This window comes from Oncorhynchus mykiss, chromosome 28 (genome assembly GCF_013265735.2).
Source record: "Oncorhynchus mykiss isolate Arlee chromosome 28, USDA_OmykA_1.1, whole genome shotgun sequence".
NCBI lineage: Eukaryota > Metazoa > Chordata > Actinopteri > Salmoniformes > Salmonidae > Oncorhynchus > Oncorhynchus mykiss.
This window is the reverse complement of record NC_048592.1, coordinates 2,442,325-2,464,303: the sequence shown is the minus strand read 5'-3', so window position 1 is coordinate 2,464,303 and position 21,979 is coordinate 2,442,325. Positions and strand designations below refer to the sequence as shown.

The 21,979-nt window shown below is 44.1% G+C and overlaps 1 protein-coding gene across 1 annotated transcript; it reads right to left on the bottom strand.

Annotated features, from left to right (window-relative positions):
* Positions 1–168: 168 nt before the first annotated feature.
* LOC110508337 (secretogranin-2) lies at positions 169–4,672 on the bottom strand. The gene is made up of 2 exons (XM_021588787.2): positions 4,578–4,672; positions 169–2,373 (listed from the first exon to the last, which is right to left on the bottom strand). Exon 2 carries the CDS (start codon positions 2,360–2,362, stop codon positions 590–592), a length of 1,773 nt encoding a protein of 590 aa, XP_021444462.2. The 5' UTR covers positions 2,363–2,373; positions 4,578–4,672; the 3' UTR covers positions 169–589.
* Between the last annotated feature and the right edge of the window lie 17,307 nt (positions 4,673–21,979).

Genomic DNA, 21,979 nt, shown 5'->3' with positions numbered 1-21,979 from the left:
AACGGAATTTTTACTAGGATTAAATGTCAGGAATTGTGAAATACTGAGTTTAAATGTATTTGGTTGAGGTGTATGTAAACTTCTGACTTCAACTATATATCTAATCATCACTGTATCAATGTAGGTCTAGTGATCAGTGTATTATAAAAAGACAACAGAACGCAGCAAGAAGAAAATAATACCGCTAATGCTTTATTAGTCTCCAACTTGTCACACATTATTGAACATGTACAAAATGGTTTAGAAATTAGCATATATATACCACAACAACCCAAAGAGTCCAACAATTACAGCGCTTGCAGCATCAGGGGGTTGGAAGGCCGGATGGTGACATCTTAATCTCTAGCCTATATCAGGGAATGACATTTTCACAATGTTACAAGATTGGGACCTCACAAACCCAGATATATACACGACACACACACTGCCTCCAGCCCAGAACACTTATATACGTTATATATATATATATAATATGATTTCCTTTACTATATATACACATTTTATGTAAACTAGCAGAATGGTTATTGATAGCATAAACATCATTTATTTAGTAGAGGATGTCTTAAGTCACTTGTCTTCACGGCGTAGCCTACATTCCAGCAACCGGTTTTCCTTGATGCTCCTTTTCCTCCTCCGTCTCTGGAGCTGCGGTCTCCTGTGGAACCTGATCTTTCACCTGCATCTCCGCGGGCTCCACTACCTCATTACCCTCTGAATCTCTCTTTGTCATTGTGTCCGCTTGGTCAAAGTAATCTTTCATGGCTTGTTCGTATAGCTCGTAAGGAAACTGTCCGTTCGCCTGAGATTGGGTGTTGCGTTTGCTGATCGTGCTGGGGTACTTAGTTAATATTTTGGCCGCCAGAAATGCCATCATCTCATCTTCGTCCGCCTCATCGTTGTCAGATTCTCTCTTAAAAGGCATCTTGTTGAGCTCCGACATAAATAAGTTTTCCCTTCGGCCGGATGAGGATGGGACTTTTGGAGCAGCCGCGGGAGGCGGCGCTGGTGCTGGTGCTAAAACTCTCGCCGGGGCGGGTGGTGCTGAAACTCTGGGAGGGGAAGGGGCACTCTTGAGCGGCCGCCGACTCACAGGATAGTCGTTACTGATGGTTTCCATTTCTACGATATTCAGGAAGTCTTCCTCGTCCATGTCTTCAGGAGCATTTTTGACTGGCAGTCTCCGGCTGTAGTATCTGATCTTCGGGTTGCTGCTGGTCCTGTAGCGGGGGATGGCTTGTGGGTGATGGTCTAGTTTTCTGATTTCCTCCGTGATCAGCATGTCAATAAGATCCTCAGGGGGGATGTGGAGTTTGAGGGAGATCTTTAACAGCTCGTTCAGGGCCCGGGGGTCCACCATGGGGTGACGGATTAGTCTCTTTTTTTGCTCTCCGGTTTGCCTCTTGGCTGTCTCATGTTCGCTCATTCCCAGCATCTTCAACAGGTAATAATCTACTGGTTTAGTATCTTCCTCTGGTTCCTCTTTATTCTGGCCTGCTCTGCGCTGCATCTGCATTCCGTCATCCTTCTCTTCCTCCTCCTTGTCATAGTTCTGCTGCAGAGCCCTGTCGAACTCCTCGTGGCTCCTGTTCACCACCTCCTCAGTCTCGACATTCTCCTCTACAGGAATCCACTCCTCCCCACCCGCCACATCCTCGTAGGCCAGGTTCCTTGGACTGAATAAATCGTCATCATCGTCAAAGATTTGGCGCTTCTGGTTGTTGGAGGTGGATCGCAGGTTGTTGAGGCTCTGAGGGGTGTATTTTTCCTTCAGGTCCTCTGTGGCGCGCTTGGGGCTGTCTCTATCTTCCTCGTCCTCGAACATCAGCGGGTACTTCTTGTGCGGCCTCGGGAAGCCACTGTAGGCAGGCGTGTTCACGGGGCTGCCTGTGTTTGCTGAGGGGTGCCTGTGCACGCGGCGGTCATTCCCCGGCACCACAAGGGCGGGTCTGGGGGGACTAGCGAACTGTTCCTGGAGGGTCCTGAGCAAGGCTCTCACCAACTGCTCAGCCGGGATGTCCTGCTGCCTCTGGGCCGGCGGGGAGGACTGCCTTTCGGGTGTGCCTTCACCCTGGAGAGAGGTGAGCTGCAGGAGGATGCGGAACTTCTCGACCTCATCATAGTCTTTTGTTGGCTCCTCTCTCTCTTGGCCCCCGTCTGTCCGCTGTTTCAGGCTCTCGATGTACTCCAGGGCTTTGATCATGTCGGAGCTGGGCGGGTAGACGGCGGGTTGCAGTTCTTCGGCCTCCCCGCCTCTGAGCCTGTGGTGGCGAGGGCGGGACGCGCCCTGCACAGAGAATGCATGGAGGAGGAGGAAAGCGAGAACAACAGCTTTTCCTGTGGATAGTTTAAAGAGTGACAGCATCTTATTGCAGCCTAGAGAGAGAGAGAGACAAAGGGATGAGTTCAATACAATGATATGCCTGAACACAGGGGCGTCAGGCACCCATTATTTTAGAGGGGGCACAAAGTATTTGAAGATGGGGGGGTTGGAGAATTTAACATTTTTCAACACCTGAAACAGCTCTTTCCTGCAATCTAGAGCCATAATCATTATTTTTCTGCATAGGTTATCTAAGCAGGCCTCTTTACCTGTTCAATTATCATTTTAATAAATGATGCACATTGATTCTGTAGCCCTTTCCTGCAGTCAAATTACCTAGGGTGGAATGTTATTCATTTTTTTCATAATTTTTCATAATTTCATAATTAAAAACCCGCCGAAAATCCAGTGTTTTTATTTTAAACAGTTTTGTTATATTTCGGTCTTCTGTGATGTATATAAAGTGTAATATTGGGAAGCAAACTCAAAATGGAATACATTTCAACCCTATATATGACATGGTACAGGTGTCTTCTTTTTTGTAAGCCCATAACCATGTGTGTGAGGTGTATACTTTTGTTTCAAAGTAGATTTGTTTAAGACCCTGATTTAGCCCACTGCAGTCCAGTTAAGAACTGTTATGCTTTAGGAGTTTAGTACAACTACCACACTTGTATATTGTATCACAGCCCACGAATTAAAGCATTTTTTTGTGTTTTCTGAAGTTTAGCAGCCTTGCCAGAAGGCATGCTAGCTAAGATACAGATAACTGTCAAAATAAAGGAAACACTTGAGTGTATGAGGGGAAAACAAGTGTATTGAAAGCAGGTGCTTCCACACAAGTGTGGTTCCTGAGTTAATTAAGCAATTAACATTACATCATGCTTAGTAGGGTCATGTATAAAATTTGCTCATTATTTTGGCTACCATGGCTAGAAGAAGAGATCTCTGTGAATTTGAAAGAGTGGTCTCAAAGGAGCATAGGGGGTTTAAAGTCAGTCAGTCAGTCAGTCAGTCAGTCAGTCACCTGATCTCACTTATGGGATTCTGGAGTAGCACCTGAGATGGCGTTTTCAGCCACATCAACAGAACACCAAATTATGGAATTTCTCAGAAGAATGGTGTCGTGTCCCTCCAATTGATTTCCAGATACATGTTGAATCTATGCCAAGGCACATTGAAGCTGTTCTGGTGGCACTTTATGTTGGTGTTTCCTTTATTTGGGCAGTTATCTGTACTTAGACTAGCTATTTTTACTTGATTGATAGTTTGAAATGGCTTGGTAGCTAGTTATGAGGTTGGGAGATTGGGAACCTATCTAGCTGGCTAGCTAAAGCCAACTTCATAAAATTGCTAGGTGGCTGGTATTACAAAGAAACAACAAAACATAGTTTTTATTTATTCATCAATAAGGAATAAATAGACTGCATAGCTTGATCAAATGAATTTACAAACATACATCCTGCAAGTCCTGCCCATCACCGGCAGCTAAAATCAAATCAAACGCTCCTCCACTGATGATACTGTCTGTATGCACTAGAGTATCTAGCATCCTGTCTTGCATATCTTTGCTCCATGGTGCACCTTGGAAGGAACCACTTACTAGGGAGGGTGTGCCCCTCCGCAAAATACCAAAATACACTGACAGATCTTTTTATAAGTAATGATGATAAAACATGGGCTTAAAAATGAAGTTTAGTAATTAATTCAACATCTGAAAACCCCCCTATGGGCTGCATTTTAATTAAATGTCCCCAATGTTTGAGCAGAATCTCAGTTCATTGATAACCCATAGACTATTTATTCAATGCACAAATTATACAAAGTTGGAGAAGTGCGCTATATTTGCGAATCATTCTATTTTAAATGACAATAGCCTACATCACAGGATGAGTCACTGGCCGTTGTCAGGGCAACCTTTAGCTTGTGGCTGCCTTTCTCCAAACCGTAATCTCTATTAAAACTCATATTAATAAACCAATTTCGCGAGGGATAGAATCAAAATTACTTCACATCGCAATTTTGCCCAGTGACAAAATACATGAATAGACTATTTGACATTCATCACAACAACACACAGCTATCACTTATTCAAATAAATTCCAAGTGATTGCCGAGATCTGATAAGAGATGAGAACTTGAGGAGGAGAGATGAGGAGAGTCAAAATCAAAACATGGAATGCTAGAAAGCCCACACATGAACCTACAAAACATCTTTGTTTGAGACATGCTACAAATCATACGCATGAATTTTTACCTTTGGCAAGATGCTCAGACCGCAGTAGTGAACGTGTATAGCATCTCCTCCCAGTCTTAGGACGAGCGGTTCTGTTTTCAGCACCAGGACAGCTCCCAGCGATATATGAAGCAACACCTGATCCGCGCGTCATCACAGCAGCACGCACGCAATAACCAGTCTTTGGAAATCCATAATTATACAGTATTTAGGCTTATGATATGGCATGCTAAGACTGCTAATGTGCTAAAAATATATATGGATGTTGTCTGTTTCTAGCTGTATCAATTCTTATCTAAGCCCTATTCATAATTCCCATTGAAAAAGTGGTGGGCTATTTTTGGGAAAATGCTTGTACCAATTAGCTTTGTGAAGGCCAATAACTATCAATTTGACAACACTTCGTATAGCATTTAATTGTGTGGCTTCATTTACCACACCATTCAGATTGCAAATCTTGTATTTGCTAATGAGGCACACATTTACTCAGCAACTAATTAGCTTGTTTATTGACATCCATTGCAATGATTTGCACTAATGGGATTACAAGAACAACAAGGGTGTTGACGTATTATATCCTATTATATCAGTCCCTCTCAGGAGACAAGGGGTTAAATCCCCAGCGATGACTCACTCACTGAACCCACCACCGAGGAACGCCGAAATCCCTGTCGCAGTTCACTCTCGCTCTCTCTCTCTCTCTCTCCCTATCTCCCTCCCTCCTCCCCCCGCGGAGGAGCGATGCCGGTAAAATATAAACGCAACATGTAAAGTGTTGGTCCCATGTTCCATGAGCTGAAACATGGGACCAACACACAAAAAAAGCTTATTTCTCTCAAATTTTGTGCACACAATTTTTTATTTTCCTCGTATGCATTTCTCCTTTGCCAAAATAATTAATCCACCTGACATATGTGGTTTATCAAGAAGCTGATTAAACAGCATGATCATTACACAGGTGAACCTTGTGCTGGGTATTAAAGGCCACTCTAAAATGTGCAGTTTTGGCAGCACATGTAACCATTCCAGCCCCGGACTTCCACATCTGGCTTCTTCACCTGTGGGATCGTTATTTAAATCAACTGATTTCTTTATATGAACTCAGTAAAATCGTTGAAATTGTTGCATGTTCCATATTTTTGTTCAGTATACATTTTTTACAGGAAGTGTATCCCTGAAAATAATCAGAACTCATGTAAACATAACAGTTTTGAAAACATAGCTTGTCCAAAATAAGTGGTCTCTTGGCACAACTTACGTATGGGGTAAATTGAGCATAAAGAAGGGTAAGTTGAACCGCCTTGGGGTAAGTGGGTGATGCTATACTGTGACTGCTGGTAGGTAAACATTTAATTCAGATCTCTCTGCTCAATATCACTTACCCTTCCATTTCTCTGCTACTATACACTGAATGTAAAAAACATGAAGAACACCTTCCAAATTATGGGTGGGGTGGGGGTGTTTGCAACTTAATATTTGGAAGGTGTTCTTCATGGTTTGTACACTCAGTCTATAGTAGCAGAGAAATAGAAGGGTAATTGATATGGAACATAGAGATCTGAATTAAATGTTGACCTACCAGCACCCAATCACACCTTTCATGCACACTTCTCAGTGGTTGATATAAATAGTCAGTTAAGAACAAATTCTTATTTCCAATGATGGCCTTGGAACAGTGGGTTAATTGCCTTGATGTCACGCCCTGACCTTAGAGATCTTTTATTCTCTATTTTGAGTTAGGTCGGAGTGTGACTAGGGTTGGCATTCTAGTTTTGTTTTTTCTATGTTGGCATGGTAAGGTTCCTAATCAGAGGCAGCTGTCTATCGTTGTCTCTGATTCGGGATCCTATTTAGGCAGCCTTTTCCCACCTGTTTGTTGTGGGATCTTGTTTGTGTGTAGTTGCCTGTGAGCACTGCATTTGACTTCACGTTTAGTTTGTTCTGTATTGTTTTGGTGAGTTTCATTAATTAATAAACATGTGGAACTCTGCGCACACTGCGCCTTCTACAAACGATCGTGACAGAAGATCCCACCACTCCAGGACCAAGCAGCGTGCCCAGGAGGAGCAGGTATCCTGGGCTTGGGAGGAGATCTGGAAGTTAAGGGCATCCTGGACTTGGAAGGAAGTAATGGCAGGAGGCGAAAGCCTGCCATGGAAGCAGGCTGAAGCAGCGAAGGAAGGTCAGCGACAACACCGGGGTTCGCGGCCACGGCATAGGCCCAAGAAGCAGCCTCAACATTTTTGGGGGAGGGGCACACAGGGTGGTCGGTGGAGCCGAGGTGTGAACCAGAGCCAGTCTGGGAGAGGAAGGTGAACTTGGAGGGGAGTGAAGGGAGTGAATCAAAGACAGTCAGTGAGTTGATGGGGAAATTGGAGGAGAGAGTTATGAGAGAGCTGTTGTGTTGGTGCATGAGGTACGACATTCGCCCTCAGGACCGTGTCCTCAGTTTAATGCCACCCGAGTCAGCTCTCCGTACTTGTCCTGAGGAGCGTGCTAGCCATCTTTGTGAAGACTGTGCCGGCTCCACGCACCAGGTCTCCAGTACGCCTCCAGTACGTTGTCATCTGTCCAGGACACGTTGTGCCAGCTCTACGCTCCAGACCTCCAGTGCGCCTCCACAGCCCAGTACGTCCTGTGCCCCTCCACGCTCCAGGCCTCCTGTGCATCTCCCCAGCCCAGGTACGTCCTGTGCCGACTCCACGCTCCAGGCCTCCTGTGCGTCTCCCCAGCCCAGTACATCCTGTACCGGCTCCACGCACCCGGCCTCCAGGGCGTCTCGCCAGCCTGGTATGCCCTGTGCCAGCTCCACGCACCAGGCCTTCAGCGACGGTCTGCAGTCCAGAGCCTCCAGCGATGGTCTGCAGTCCAGAGCCTCCTGCGACGGTTCCCATCCGGGAGCCTCCAGCGACGGTTCCCACCCGGGAGCCTCCAGCGACGGTTCCCAGTCGGGAGCCTCAAGTGATGATCCATGGCCCGGAGCCTCCAGAGATGATCCATGGCCCGGAGCCTCCAGCGATGATCCATGGTCCGGAGCCTCTTGCGAGGGTTTCTGGTCCGGAGCCTCCAGCGAGGGTTCCTGGTCCGGAGTCCCCGGTGACGATCTACGGCCCGGAGCTGATCCACGGTCCGGAGCCTCTGGCAATGATCCACGGTCCGTGTCCTCCAGCGATGATCCAAGGCCCGGAGCCTCCAGCGATGATCCATGGTCTGGAGCCTCCTGCGAGGGTTCCCGGTCCGAGGCCTCCAGCGAGGGTTCCCGGTCCGGAGCCTCCTGCGAGGGTTCCCGGTCCGGAGCCTCCTGCGAGGGTTCCTGGTCCGGAGCCTCCTGCGAGGGTTCCTGGTCCGGAGTCCCCGGTGACGATCTACGGCCCGGAGCTGATCCACGGTCCGGAGCCTCTGGCGACGATCCACAGTCCGGTTCCTCCGGCGACGATCCCACGGCCCGGGTTCCTCTGGCGACAATCCACGGCCCAGAGTCCCCGGCGATGATCCATGGTCCGGTTCCTCCGGCGACGATCTACCTTAATAACCCTCACTAATCATGGAACTGTGATGACAACGGTCCTGTCATCATGAACTGTGTGCTAGGCTCCAGGTTTAAACTGTTATGTATGGTCTGAATTCCATAATAATTCAAAGAGGATACATGTCCCAAATGATTGCACAACTGTCACGTCTGCTCTCGCTCTCCCTCTCTGGCTCTCGAGGGCGCCATGCTGCCCATCATTACGCACACCTGTCACCATCGTTACGCGCATCAGCGCTTCATGGAACTCACCTGGACTCTATTACTTTATTGATTACCTCCCCTATATCTGTCACTTCCTCAGTTTCTTCCATGTGTCTGCGTTATTGTCGTTGTGTTCCCCCTGTCCAGACGCTGGTCTTGTTTGTTTTATGTCGGTTATTTATTTAATGTTCACTCCCTTTACTTGCTTCTCGTCTCCCAGAATCTGTCCTCACAGAATGCAGACACCAATATTGGAAGCATCAGGGAGTTTTTTTCTTGGGTTGGTGACGTCGGGTCCGGGTGCCGCTGCCGAAGGAACCTCAGCTGGCTCTTCGGGCTTTCATGCCTTAGCTGGCTCATCAGGCCATCCCGCGTCATGTCTCAGCCGGCTCATCAGGCTCCCATCCTACATCATGTCTCAGCCGGCTCGTCAGGCTTCCATCCCACGTCATGTCTCAGCCGCCACGTCAGACTCCCACGCCTCAGCCGGCTCATCAGGCCATCCCACGTCTCAGCCGGCTCATCAGGCTCCCATCCTACATCATGTCTCAGCCGGCTTGTCGGGCTCCCACGCCTCAGCCGGCTCATCAGGCCATCCCACGTCATGTCTCAGCCGGCTCGTCAGGCTCCCATCCCACGTCATGTCTCAGCCGGCACGTCGGACTCCCACGCCTCGGCCCGGTCCGACAGGCTCGCCCAGGTGGGACGCTGGGTGGCGCCCCTAGAGGGTGGGTACTGTCATGCCTGCTCCCGCTCCCCCTCTCTGGCGCTCGAGAGCATAATTGTTGGACAGAAAGTTTGATTTTTGCAATGTTACGTAGATGCAAAAAAGCTGTCCTTGAAATGGTCTTGATATGTTCTTCAAAAGAGAGATCAGGGTCCAGAGTAACGCAGAGGTCCTTCACAGTTTTATTTGAGACGACTGTACAACCATCAAGATTAATTGTCAGATTCAACAGAAGATCTCTTTGTTTCTTGGGACCTAGAACAAGCATCTCTGTTTTGTCCGAGTTTAAAAGTAGAAAGTTTGCAGCCATCCACTTCCTTATGTCTGAAACACATGCTTCTAGCGAGGGCAATTTTGGGGCTTCACCATGTTTCATTGAAATGTACAGCTGTGTGTCATCCGCATAGCAGTGAAAGTTAACATTATGTTTTCGAATGACATCCCCAAGAGGTAAAATATATAGTAAAAACAATAGTGGTCCTAAAACGGAACCTTGAGGAACACCGAAATATTCAGTTGATTTGTCAGAGGACAAACCATTCACAGAGACAAACTGATATCTTTCCGACAGATAAGATCTAAACCAGGCCAGAACTTGTCCATGTAGACCAATTTGGGTTTCCAATCTCTCCAAAAGAATGTGGTGATTGATGGTATCAAAAGCAGCACTAAGGTCTAGGAGCACGAGGACAGATGCAGAGCCTCGGTCTGATGCCATTAAAAGGTCATTTACCACCTTCACAAGTGCAGTCTCAGTGCTATGATGGGGTCTAAAACCAGACTGAAGTATTTCGCCTTTTAAAATTTTTTTGAGAGGAATGTAAGATTCGATATAGGCCGATAGTTTTTTATATTTTCTGGGTCAAGGTTTGGCTTTTTCAAGAGAGGCTTTATTACTGCCACTTTTAGTGAGTTTGGTACACATCCGGTGGATAGAGAGCCGTTTATTATGTTCAACATAGGAGGGCCAAGCACAGGAAGCAGCTCTTTCAGTAGTTTAGTTGGAATGGGGTCCAATATGCAGCTTGAAGGTTTAGAGGCCAATCTGTTTTGGTACTTCCCTTATGCACTAAGCCTTTCCGTATTGGTACATGTTACTATACCACAGGTCAGTATAGTATAACGGTCTATCCTGCCCTCTATCCACCATTTATAGTGACAATAGTTGCAGGTGGATTGTTTGTCAATAGGCTAACTAGCAATCATACCACACATAAAAGCATTAAAGGTGCATACATTTTCTATATGAATAGACAAGAACAAATGGGAATAGCTGATAGGCAGTGAACAAGCCAGATGCATCATTCAGCATGAAAAAAACTGAAGACATGAAACACTCAGCTCAAAAAGCTCCTCTATTGATCGTGTTTAGGGACAATACGAGTATCCTTCCTAGACTATAGTAGCCTACAACACCACAATGCAACAAATAATGGCATTATTGTTTTCAAGTGAGTACAAAATTCTACTCTAGGCTGCAGGGGAAATGTCATTTGAATAACGGTGCAAAAGCCCTGTGATTTGAACGTTTCATTATATTTGGATCAGTTGTGGGTCTACTCTTGACAGTTCATAAGGTCTAGAAAGGCACAGTAGCAGGTCAGTCTGGCTGTATTTTTACTTCTGACACTGAATGCGCTGTCTGTTTCAGATCATCATTCTCCCAAGTCCTCCTATAATAATGTGGCCACATACTGTAGAGTATGCTCCCGGCAGGCCTAGTTATTCAGGAAAGCTTAATGAGCACCCTGCCTCCTCTCCAATCCGAGTGGCTATTCTTCGCTCACCTAGAACCTAACGCTTCAATATAGCCTAAATATTTATTATTTCACTTTTAAAATGTATTACCGTTTATATGTGGGATAAACACAACCATTCACAATGTTTTAATCTGATTAGGCTACTTCAAAAGTCTCATGTATGCATGCGCACATTCATGATACTGCCACCACCGTGGCATGGCCAAATGCAGGATGCTGTGCAACAGGTAGGATGCCATTTTGGAACTTACATTTTTAATCATTTGTTTTATTATATATAATTGTTATTATTGTAAGCACATTTATAAATCAAAACCAGTTTTCTAAATATGCAAAACCCATTTTGTTTAATTCTGTTAACATTTTCATTGGCTAAATTAGATCTGTTTTTTTTAATTGTGTGCTCCTTTATTTAGTTTAAGATGGGTTATAAGTAGGTCTGTTGGGAATGCTAGGCACTTGCCTTTGTTGACAATTGCTGCTGTTTAGCAATTTTCTTTGGCCAAATTAAGTTCCAACTGTAATGCTGAGTTTGCCGCAATATAATAGCCTGCTCATACATTCTCTATAAACGTTGGCTTGACTTACTTTGATATTACCCTGTGGTGTATCTATTACTAAACTGTAGCTACTAAAAGCCTCTGATATGAAGGCAGAGGGCACCGGAGCTCCAACTGACTCCGCCAGTTGAACTTGAGGCGAGGAAGAATGTTTCAGGCCTACCAGCTTCTCTTCCTTCAGGAGAAATAAAACCAGAATGGGCAAATTAAGTTATACATTCAATATCTTGACACACAGGTCCATGTGTGCATGCATGCAAACATTTGTACATGTTTATTTCACCTTTCTTTAACCAGGTAGGCTAGTTGAGAACAAGTTCTCATTTACAACTGCGACCAAATCAGTTTGAAATCAATTTAAAATAATCTGCTTTGGGACATCACAAGGACCTCTTATAGCTGGTTGATCCAAGTCTTAATGGAGGTAAGAAATGTGTTGTGTTATAGAATACAGTAGACACCTAAGCCTATAGGTGTATGCATGCAATGCCTTGATGAATTTAGTGTTCAAATCTCCTGCAGCTGAACTGTGCGCCAAGTCAGATCTGAATGCATATTGATGCCCGGTAAATTTGTCAAATGTCTGGTAAATGTAAAATCTTCCTGGTCACGTTGTCTGGCGCCAAATTGCCCTAAAGAAAACGCTGTAATGTTCATATTGTTTATATGCAGATTTTAGAATATTTTCATAAATCTGTTGCCAATTGGATGGAAACCTAGACAACCTAAAGACTGTGGCAAGTGAGCTAGTCCAGTGTCACTTTTATTATGCCTGCAATCATGGTTCACCAGCATCCCTAAACATCTGAAGAATAAGCTACAGATTAGTGTTAAATATTTTTCCAAATAATCAATTTTCTCCTGGCTAACCTGGTATTTCCGGCCCAAACCGGATGTGTCATTCTAAAGCATATGTCTGGATATGATTAGAGCTTTGTTCGGCATGAAAATGCAAAACTGATGCTACCGGAGCATACATTAAATACATTTTATGGTCCCTACATTAAAGACATTGTTACGGTTTTCTTCCGATGAAGGAGAATCGGACCAAAATGCAGCGTGGTTAATTCGATACATCTTTAATGAAGATGAAACACGAACAATACAAAAACAATAAATGTAACGTGAAAACCAAAACAGCCTAAACTGGTGCAAACTAACACAGAGACAGGAACAATCACTCACCAAACACTCAAAGAATATGGCTGCCTAAATATGGTTCCCAATCAGAGACAACGATAAACACCTGCCTCTGATTGAGAACCACTCCAGACAGTCATAGACTATACTAGAAAACCCCACTAAGCCACAATCCCAATACCTACAAAAAAAACAAGACAAAACATACCACATAATAAACCCATGTCACACCCTGTCCTAACCAAAATAATAAAGAAAACACAGAATACTAAGACCAGGGCGTGACAGAAATTTTATGAGCCCAACCCCAAATTATTGTGCCTTTATCCAATGCATAACCTATGATAGACTACCGCACATTAGCACAACAGAAAAACATAAAGCCCATAGATGTAGCTATGCTCTCCTGGGTAAGTAAATGAAACAAGCTCCAGTAAGCTTATATTTTTTTGTATGTACTGTATTGTATTATACTGTGTTATATGGACTGAAATTACGCACCTTTTTCAAACCATGAACCTGGGTGACAACATGTGATGCTGGTGCAGGACATGAGGCCTGCAAAGATACAAGGGCCTATTTTACATTTTTACGATTAGTAGGCTGATGCAGGTATACCTTTCATAATGTTTCTCCTAAATGTTGTGCGACGTGCGTATTAGCCAACCTCCTCTTTCTCTATTATTGCTTCATTGCTTCCTTGCTTTCAGCAGTTAGCCTAAATGTAATGTTTAGGTGTCCTGATCTTCATCATTGTAATGGCATGCTTGAATAATATAGGACTAGGATAGGATGCAGATTGAATGTTTACGGGTCTGAACTGCTATAGCCTACAGCCATCCCGTGTTCTCAATACGCCATCCCATCTGGTTTGCACTTAGTGGAACTATCATTTTTTTTCACCAGGACAATGACCCAAAACACAACTCCAGTCAGTGTAAGGGCTATTTGACCAAGGAGTGTAATGGAGTGCTTTATCGGATGACCTGGCCTCCACAATCAGCCAACCTTAACCCAATTTGAGATGGTTTGGGATGAGTTGGACTGCAGAGTGAAGGAAAAGCAGCTAACAAGTGCTCAGTATATGTGGGAAATCCTTCAAGACTCCTTGGTCAAATAGCCCTTACACAGCCTGGAGGTGTGTTTTGGGTCATTGTCCTGTTGAAAAACAAATGATAGTCCCACTAACCAGATGGGATGGCGTATTGCTGCAGAATGCTGCGGTAGCCATAATGGTTGTGTTCCTTGAATTCTAAATAAATCACAGACAGTGTCACCAGAAAATCACCCCCACACCATCACACCTCCTCCTCCATGCTTCACAGTGGGAACCACATGTGCGGAGGTCATCCGTTCACCTACTCTGCATCTCAGAAAGTCACGGCGGTTGGAGCCAAAAATTGCAAATTTGGACTCATCAGGCCCGTCTAATGTCCATTGCTTGTGTTTCTTGGCCCAAGCAAGTCTCTTCTTATTATTGGTGTCCTTTAGTAGTGGTTTCTTTGCAGCAATTCGACCATGGCTTGATTCACGCAGTCTCCTCTGAACAGTTGATGTTGAGATGTGTCTGTTACTTGAACACTTTGAAGCATTTATTTGGGCTGCAATCTCAGGTGCAGTTACCTCTAATGAACTTATCCTCTGCAGCAGAGGTAACTCTGGGTCTTCCCTTCCTGTGGCCTCATGAGAGCCAGTTTGAGGGTGCTTGAGGGTTTTTGCGACTGCACTTAAATAAACTTTCAAAATGTTCCACATTGCCTGACCTTCATGTCTTAAAGTAATGATGGACTGTCATTTCTCTTTGCTTATTTGAGCTGTTCTTGCCATAATATGGACTTGGTCTTTTAACAAATAGGTCTATCTTCTGTATACCATCCCAACCTTGTCACAACACAACTGATTGGCTCAAATGCATTAAGAAGAAAATACATTCCACAAATGAACTTTTAACAAGACACACCTGTTAAATAAAATGCATTCCAAGTGACTACCGTATGAAGCTGGTTGAGAGAATGCCAAGAGTGCGCAAAGCTGTCATCAAGGCAAAGGGTGGCTACTTTGAAGAATCTAAAATATATTTTGATTTGTTTAACACTTTTTGGTTACAATATGATTCCATATGTGTTATTTCATAGTTTTGATGTTTTCACTATTATTATACCATGTAGAAAGTAGTAAAAATAAAGAAAAACCCATGAACGAGTAGGTGTGTCCAAACTTTTGACTGGTACTGTAGACTGTAGCTTGTTATCTATGCTGGTTGTTAGCTTGCATAACTGATATGTGTATAATTACAAGAGACACATGTTTTGTGGATAATATTTACATTTATAGTGGGTGAGCTCCATTCCTGACAGGCTGATCAGATTCAATGTCAACCTCAGAGGCTAATAAGTCAGGATGCTGCCTTGTAGGCAGTTTCATAGGTTAAGCTCCTTGCAGGCAGATTAGCTGTCAGAGCTTTATAGGCTGATGCATATAATCCCGAGTGGGTGAGCTCTATTCCTGGAAGGCTGGTCAGATTCAATAGCAGCCTCAGAGGTTGATAAATCAGGATGCTGCCTTCTAGGCTATTTCATATGTACGGCCCCTTGCAGACAGCCTACAAGGCAGCCTCTGAGGCTGCTATAGAATCTGATCAGCCTGCCAGGAATAGAGCTCACCCAGTCTTGATCAGTGGGGGGGTGCGGAGGTAAAATAACTGGGGAAACCAAACCAGTAAAAAATACATATTGAAACGAATGATGTGATAATTACATTGTTTTCTCAATAACCCATTCCTTCATACGTCACCATGATATACAATAAGGCAGAGACAACAAAAAGACAATAGTCACTCAGTGATGGAATAAATTTAAAACTACACATATGTTTGATTCATCACAAAACCGGAGAACAACTTCTGTCCCGTGAATTCCACAAAGCAAATATTGCATGTAACAAGCAGTTAGGCCTACATGACCTACAGCATGGTCAAGCAAGTTAATGTTTTCAACAGTTTACTAAGGGCTCGTAAATTCACTCTGGCTATCTACTCCATTTTCAGAGCACTCTCATCTGAGTGTGCCAGAGCACAGAATAACTTGAGTTTACTAACACGCAACATCCGTTGAATATGACCGGTGTCAGTAAACGTAGCCAAAAAAAACATAATTAAATTGTTGCCAGCAGCACAATTACCATCACTAACGCTCTAGATAAGATGAAAATAGCCTAACCAGCTCTGCTAGGGCGAGTAAAAGGGTCAGAGTGAGGTGTTCTCTCATTTGTGTCTGGGAGTAGCTAGCAAGCTAGCCAGCTTTAGCCAGTTAGCTTGGGTGCTTGACAGCCATTGAGAGGTCAGAACGCTCGGATCAGTGTTCGCGCGGAACACGCTGAGATCGAAAGGCTCTGAACTTACAAACAGACAATCTGATAACCCTCTGAATTTACGAACGAACAAAAGCACACGCTGACACACTGGAGGTAATTTACAAACACACCCTAAACAACTTCTGATTTAGAACCACAGAGTTAACGCAAGTCAGCACAAAGACAACAGGAACACTGCCTCCTCTATTTCAGCACCCTTTCAACTTAAACATTTAAGCATCATCAGATCAACTACGCAATATGAATAGTTTAATACAGTGAAAAAAACCCATCAAGATACCAAAAACAATATAGTCCAATCGATGTTGTATTCAGACCCCTTCACTTTTTCCACATTTTGTTAAGGCTAGGGGGCGGTATTTTCACGTCCAGATGAAAAGGGTTCCCAAAGTAAACTGCCTGCTACTCGGGCCCAGAAGCTAGGATATGCATTTAAGTAGATTTGGATACAAACCACTCTGAAGTTTCTAAAACTGTTTGAATGATGTCTGTGAGTATAACAGAACCTATTTGGCAGGCGAAACCCCGAGGACAAATCAACCAGGATTTTATTTTTTTGAGGTCACTCTATTTTCAATGGGTTTTCTATGGAGATCTAGATTTCTAAGGCACTTGCTTGCAGTTTCTATCGCTTCCACTGGATGTCAATAGTCTTTAGAAATTGGTTGATGTTTTCCTTTGTGTAATGAAGAAGTATTGCTGTTCAGAACGAGGGTTGAGTGAAGTGTACTGTTTGTTAGAGGCGTGTGACCTGAAGGCACACTCCACTTTGTTTTCGTCTGGTATTGAACGCAGTTTATTCTGTCTTAAGTTTTATAGATTATTTACGTAAAAAAATACCTAAAGTTGTATTAGGAAAGTTTGGACAAAGATTACAGGTAACTTATGAGATATTTTGTAGTCATGTTGCACGAGTTGGAACCGGTGTTTTCTGTATCAAACGCACCAAATAAATGGACATTTATATAACGACTGAATTAATCGAACAAAAGGACCATTTGTGATGTTTATGGGACATATTGAAGTGCCAACAAAAGAAGATCTTCAAAGGTAAGGCATGAATTATATCGTTATTTCGGAGTTTTCTGAGCCTGTCGGGATGAAATATGATTGTCTGTGTTTGTTTTTTATTTTTTTATTTCACCTTTATTTAACCAGGTAGGCAAGTTGAGAACAAGTTCTCATTTACAATTGCGACCTGGCCAAGATAAAGCAAAGCAGTTCGACACATACAACGGCACAGAGTTACACATGGAGTAAAACAAACATACAGTCAATAGTACAGTTTAAACAAGTCTATATACGATGTGAGCAAATGAGGTGAGATAAGGGAGGTGAAGGCAAAAAAAGGCCATGGTGGCAAAGTAAATACAATATAGCAAGTAAAACACTGGAATGGTAGATTTGCAGTGGAAGAATGTGCAAAGTAGAAATAAAAATAATGGGGTGCAAAGGAGCAAAATAAATACATAAATTAAATACAGTAGGGAAAGAGGTAGTTGTTTGGGCTAAATTATAGGTGGGCTATGTACAGGTGCAGTAATCTGTGAGCTGCTCTGACAGTTGGTGCTTAAAGCTAGTGAGGGAGATAAGTGTTTCCAGTTTCAGAGATTTTTGTAGTTCGTTCCAGTCATTGGCAGCAGAGAACTGGAAGGAGAGGCGGCCAAAGAAAGAATTGGTTTTGGGGGTGACTAGAGAGATATACCTGCTGGAGCGTGTGCTACAGGTGGGAGATGCTATGGTGACCAGCGAGCTGAGATAAGGGGGGACTTTACCTAGCAGGGTCTTGTAGATGACATGGAGCCAGTGGGTTTGGCGACGAGTATGAAGCGAGGGCCAGCCAACGAGAGCGTACAGGTCGCAATGGTGGGTAGTATATGGGGCTTTGGTGACAAAACGGATTGCACTGTGATAGACTGCATCCAATTTGTTGAGTAGGGTATTGGAGGCTATTTTGTAAATGACATCGCCAAAGTTAAGGATTGGTAGGATGGTCAGTTTTACAAGGGTATGTTTGGCAGCATGAGTGAAGGATGCTTTGTTGCGAAATAGGAAGCCAATTCTAGATTTAACTTTGGATTGGAGATGTTTGATATGGGTCTGGAAGGAGAGTTTACAGTTTAACCAGACACCTAAGTATTTGTAGTTGTCCACGTATTCTAAGTCAGAGCCGTCCAGAGTAGTGATGTTGGACAGGCGGGTAGGTGCAGGTAGCGTTCGGTTGAAGAGCATGCATTTAGTTTTACTTGTATTTAAGAGCAATTGGAGGCCACGGAAGGAGAGTTGTATGGCATTGAAGCTTGCCTGGAGGGTTGTTAACACAGTGTCCAAAGAAGGGCCAGAAGTATACAGAATGGTGTCATCTGCGTAGAGGTGGATCAGAGACTCACCAGCAGCAAGAGTGACCTCATTGATGTATACAGAGAAGAGAGTCGGTCCAAGAATTTAACCCTGTGGCACCCCCATAGAGACTGCCAGAGGTCCGGACAGCAGACCCTCCGATTTGACACACTGAACTCTATCAGAGAAGTAGTTGGTGAACCAGGCGAGGCAATCATTTGAGAAACCAAGGCTGTCGAGTCTGCCGATGAGGATGTGGTGATTGACAGAGTCGAAAGCCTTGGCCAGATCAATGAATATGGCTGCACAGTAATGTTTCTTATCGATGGTGGTTAAGATATCGTTTAGGACCTTGAGCGTGGCTGAGGTGCACCCATGACCAGCTCTGAAACCAGATTGCATAGCAGAGAAGGTATGGTGAGATTCGAAATGGTCGGTAATCTGTTTGTTGACTTGGCTTTCGAAGACCTTAGAAAGGCATGGTAGGATAGATATAGGTCTGTAGCAGTTTGGGATGACCGCAGCTGCTTTCCAATCTTTGGGAATCTCAGACGACACGAAAGAGAGGTTGAACAGGCTAGTAATAGGGGTGGCAACAATTTCGGCAGATAATTGTAGAAAGAAAGGGTCCAGATTGTCTAGCTGAACAGCTGCATATCACGGGGGCTGTTCGATGCTAATGCAGAACGCCATAGGATGTTTTTGTGTTGGTTAAGGGCAGTCAGGTCTGGGGAGAACCAAGGGCTATATCTGTTCCTGGTTCTAAATTTCTTGAATGGGGCATGTTTATTTAAGATAGTTAGGAAGGCATTTAAAAAAAATATCCAGGCATCCTCTACTGACGGGATGAGATCAATATCCTTCCAGGATACCCCGGCCAGGTCTATTAGAAAGGCCTGCTCGCTGAAGTGTTTCAGGGAGCGTTTTACAGTGATGAGTGGAGGTCGTTTGACCTCTGACCCATTACGGATGCAGGCAATGAGGCAGTGATCGCTGAGACCTTGGTTGAAGACAGCAGAGGTGTATTTAGAGGGCAAGTTGGTTAGGATGATATCTATGAGGGTGCCCGTGTTTAAGGCTTTGGGGAGGTACTTGGTAGGTTAATTGATAATTTGTGTGAGATTGAGGGCATCAAGTTTAGATTTTAGGATGGCTGGGGTGTTAAGCAAGTTTAGGTCGCCTAGCAGCACGAGCTCTGAAGATAGATGGGGGGAAATCAGTTCACATATGGTGTCCAGAGCACAGCTGGGGGCAGAGGGTGGTCTATAGCAGGCGGCAACGGTGAGAGACTTGTTTTTAGAGAGGTGGATTTTTAAAAGTAGAAGTTCAGGGGGATGAAAATGGCGCCGTAGAGAGAACACGGTGTTTCAGCGAGCTCTCGTGGCATTCGTAAATTTATATTTTTACATTAATCTCCTAGCTTGAAAAAGTGGTAGAATTGGCTAAATAAGTTACCATATAATGAGTCTTGACGGCTTTTTCGCAAAAATCTCCGACAACATGCCCAACAGAACTACTAAGAAGTCGACCAAAACCACCACCCCTGTGGATGTGCATGAGGAGCTAGCTAACGTTAGCGAGGCTAGCACCATTGCGGATACAGGCACAATGGACCTGGTGATTCAAAAGATGACTGATAACATTACTAAAGTGATCGATGCTAAGATAAGAACGGTCTTGGAAGCAATAGCAGGCCATTCAGCTGAACTACAGAGGGTTGTGGAACGTGTTGTTGAGGCGGAAGGAAGAATTGATGCAGTGGAAACTTCAACTACATCTATGGACGCTAAGATAAAAGCACTTGAGAAACAGGTGCGCGAAATGGCGGAGCACATTGACGACTTGGATAATCGAGGACGCAGATGCAATATTCGTGTTGTGGGACTCCCGGAAAATTCTGAAGGGACACGTTCAGTAGAATTCTTTGAGGAATGGATCCCTGGCTACCTACAAATGGACACTAAGGCTGGCCGTGTGAAGCTGGACAGAGCCCATCGCTCTCAAGCACCGATACCCGGTCCCAATCAGCGCCCACGGCCGGTGGTTATAAGGTTCCACAACTTCACCGACAAGCAGCGCGTCATGGACGCGGCTAGAAACATCGGCTCTGATGGTAGTCAACGTAAAAGTCCTAAGGTCTCATTCTTCAATGATTATTCCACTGCGGTTGTGCGAAGACGCAAAGCGTTTGATGAGGTGAAGGCTCGACTCAGGAGAATGAAGATGGACTACGCACTGTTGTACCCGGCCACATTGAAGATTATGGTCAACGGATCACCTAAAAAGCTCTACACACCTGAAGAGGCTGCTGCGTTTATTGACTCTCTCAGGTAAATAACTTTTAAGCTGCACCTCAGCAGCATTGGATAACTTTATTTTTGGTTGAATCTGATCATGAAACAGTGACGTGAGTCCTCACGTACTCCGGCTCAGTAATATTTGTACCTTTATTATTTTTCTTGCTAAAGTAATAGCTGCTATAGCTCAGGCTGAGATATGTGTGAATCCATATTGGTGCCCAGGCTTGGTTTTAGGTGGAAGAGCCTCAATATTCTCCTATTGATTTTCTTTTCCATACATATAAAGGATGAGGCTATGGAGCGGCGATGCAGACTTAAGAGTCTACATTGGAGAGTTGAAATCCCCTGCATGTTAGCTAGTGGGAAAACCCCTTTTGGATCTTTACATGTTTAATTTTTGGGTTTAGTATAGTTCGAGTTCAGGGTTCATATCGTTTGTTTATGCTCGGTGAGATAGAGGAGAGTTCAACACATGGAAAAAGGTACCACCCCACTTTTACAGTGGGATCCAGCCTGGATATTGAATGGTCAAGATACAATGGCAGGTAACGGACTGCATGTATGTACATGGAACATTAGAGGGAGCCATAACCCCATTAAGAGGAAGAAGGTACTATCTTTTTTGAAAAAAGAAAATATTGATATTGCCCTGTTGCAAGAAACTCATTTGGATGATAATGAGCACCTGAAATTACAACAAGGGGGGTTTGGTCAAGTGTTTTTCTCATCATTTACATCCAGAAGTAGAGGGGTAGCAAGTCTGGTGAAAAATAACTTACCACTTAAGGTCTTGAATTGTGTGAAAGATAAATTTGGTCGCTTTCTTATAATTCATGGTACTTTACAAGGGCAGAACATTTCTATAATGAATATTTACTTCCCCCCTGCTCACCCCCCTGATTTCCTCACTAAGGTTTTTCTAGACTTTTCAGAATTAAACTCGGACACTGCAGTGGTTGGAGGAGATTTTAACTGCTTGTTTTCATCACTCCAACAGAGAGTTCACTTATTTCTCTGCACCTCATGGATGTCAGACTAGAATAGATTATTTTTTTGTGCCCAGGACGTCTCTGCAGTCTGTTCTATCCGCTAGGATAGGAAGCATAGTCATATCTGATCATGCTGAGGTGATCCTGGACATAAAACTCAACGGGGCATTCAATCGGTCAAGACATTGGAGGTTGAACACAACCATTCTTAAAGACCATACATTCACATCATATTTCATTACAGAGTTTAAAGCATTTTTCTCTATTAACTCTCAATCAACAGATAACCCCTCGCTCCTTTGGGAGACCTGTGAAGCGTATGCCAGGGGTCTGATTATGTCATACACAGCTACTAAGAGACGGAAAAAGCGTGAAAAGCAAAAAATGTTAGAGGGTGAATTAGGAACTAAAGAGAAGGACTACATTAAAACGCCCACTCCTGCCCTATTAAAGGAAATATCAGTCATTAGATCAACGTTAGACTCTCTCCTAACACATGTCG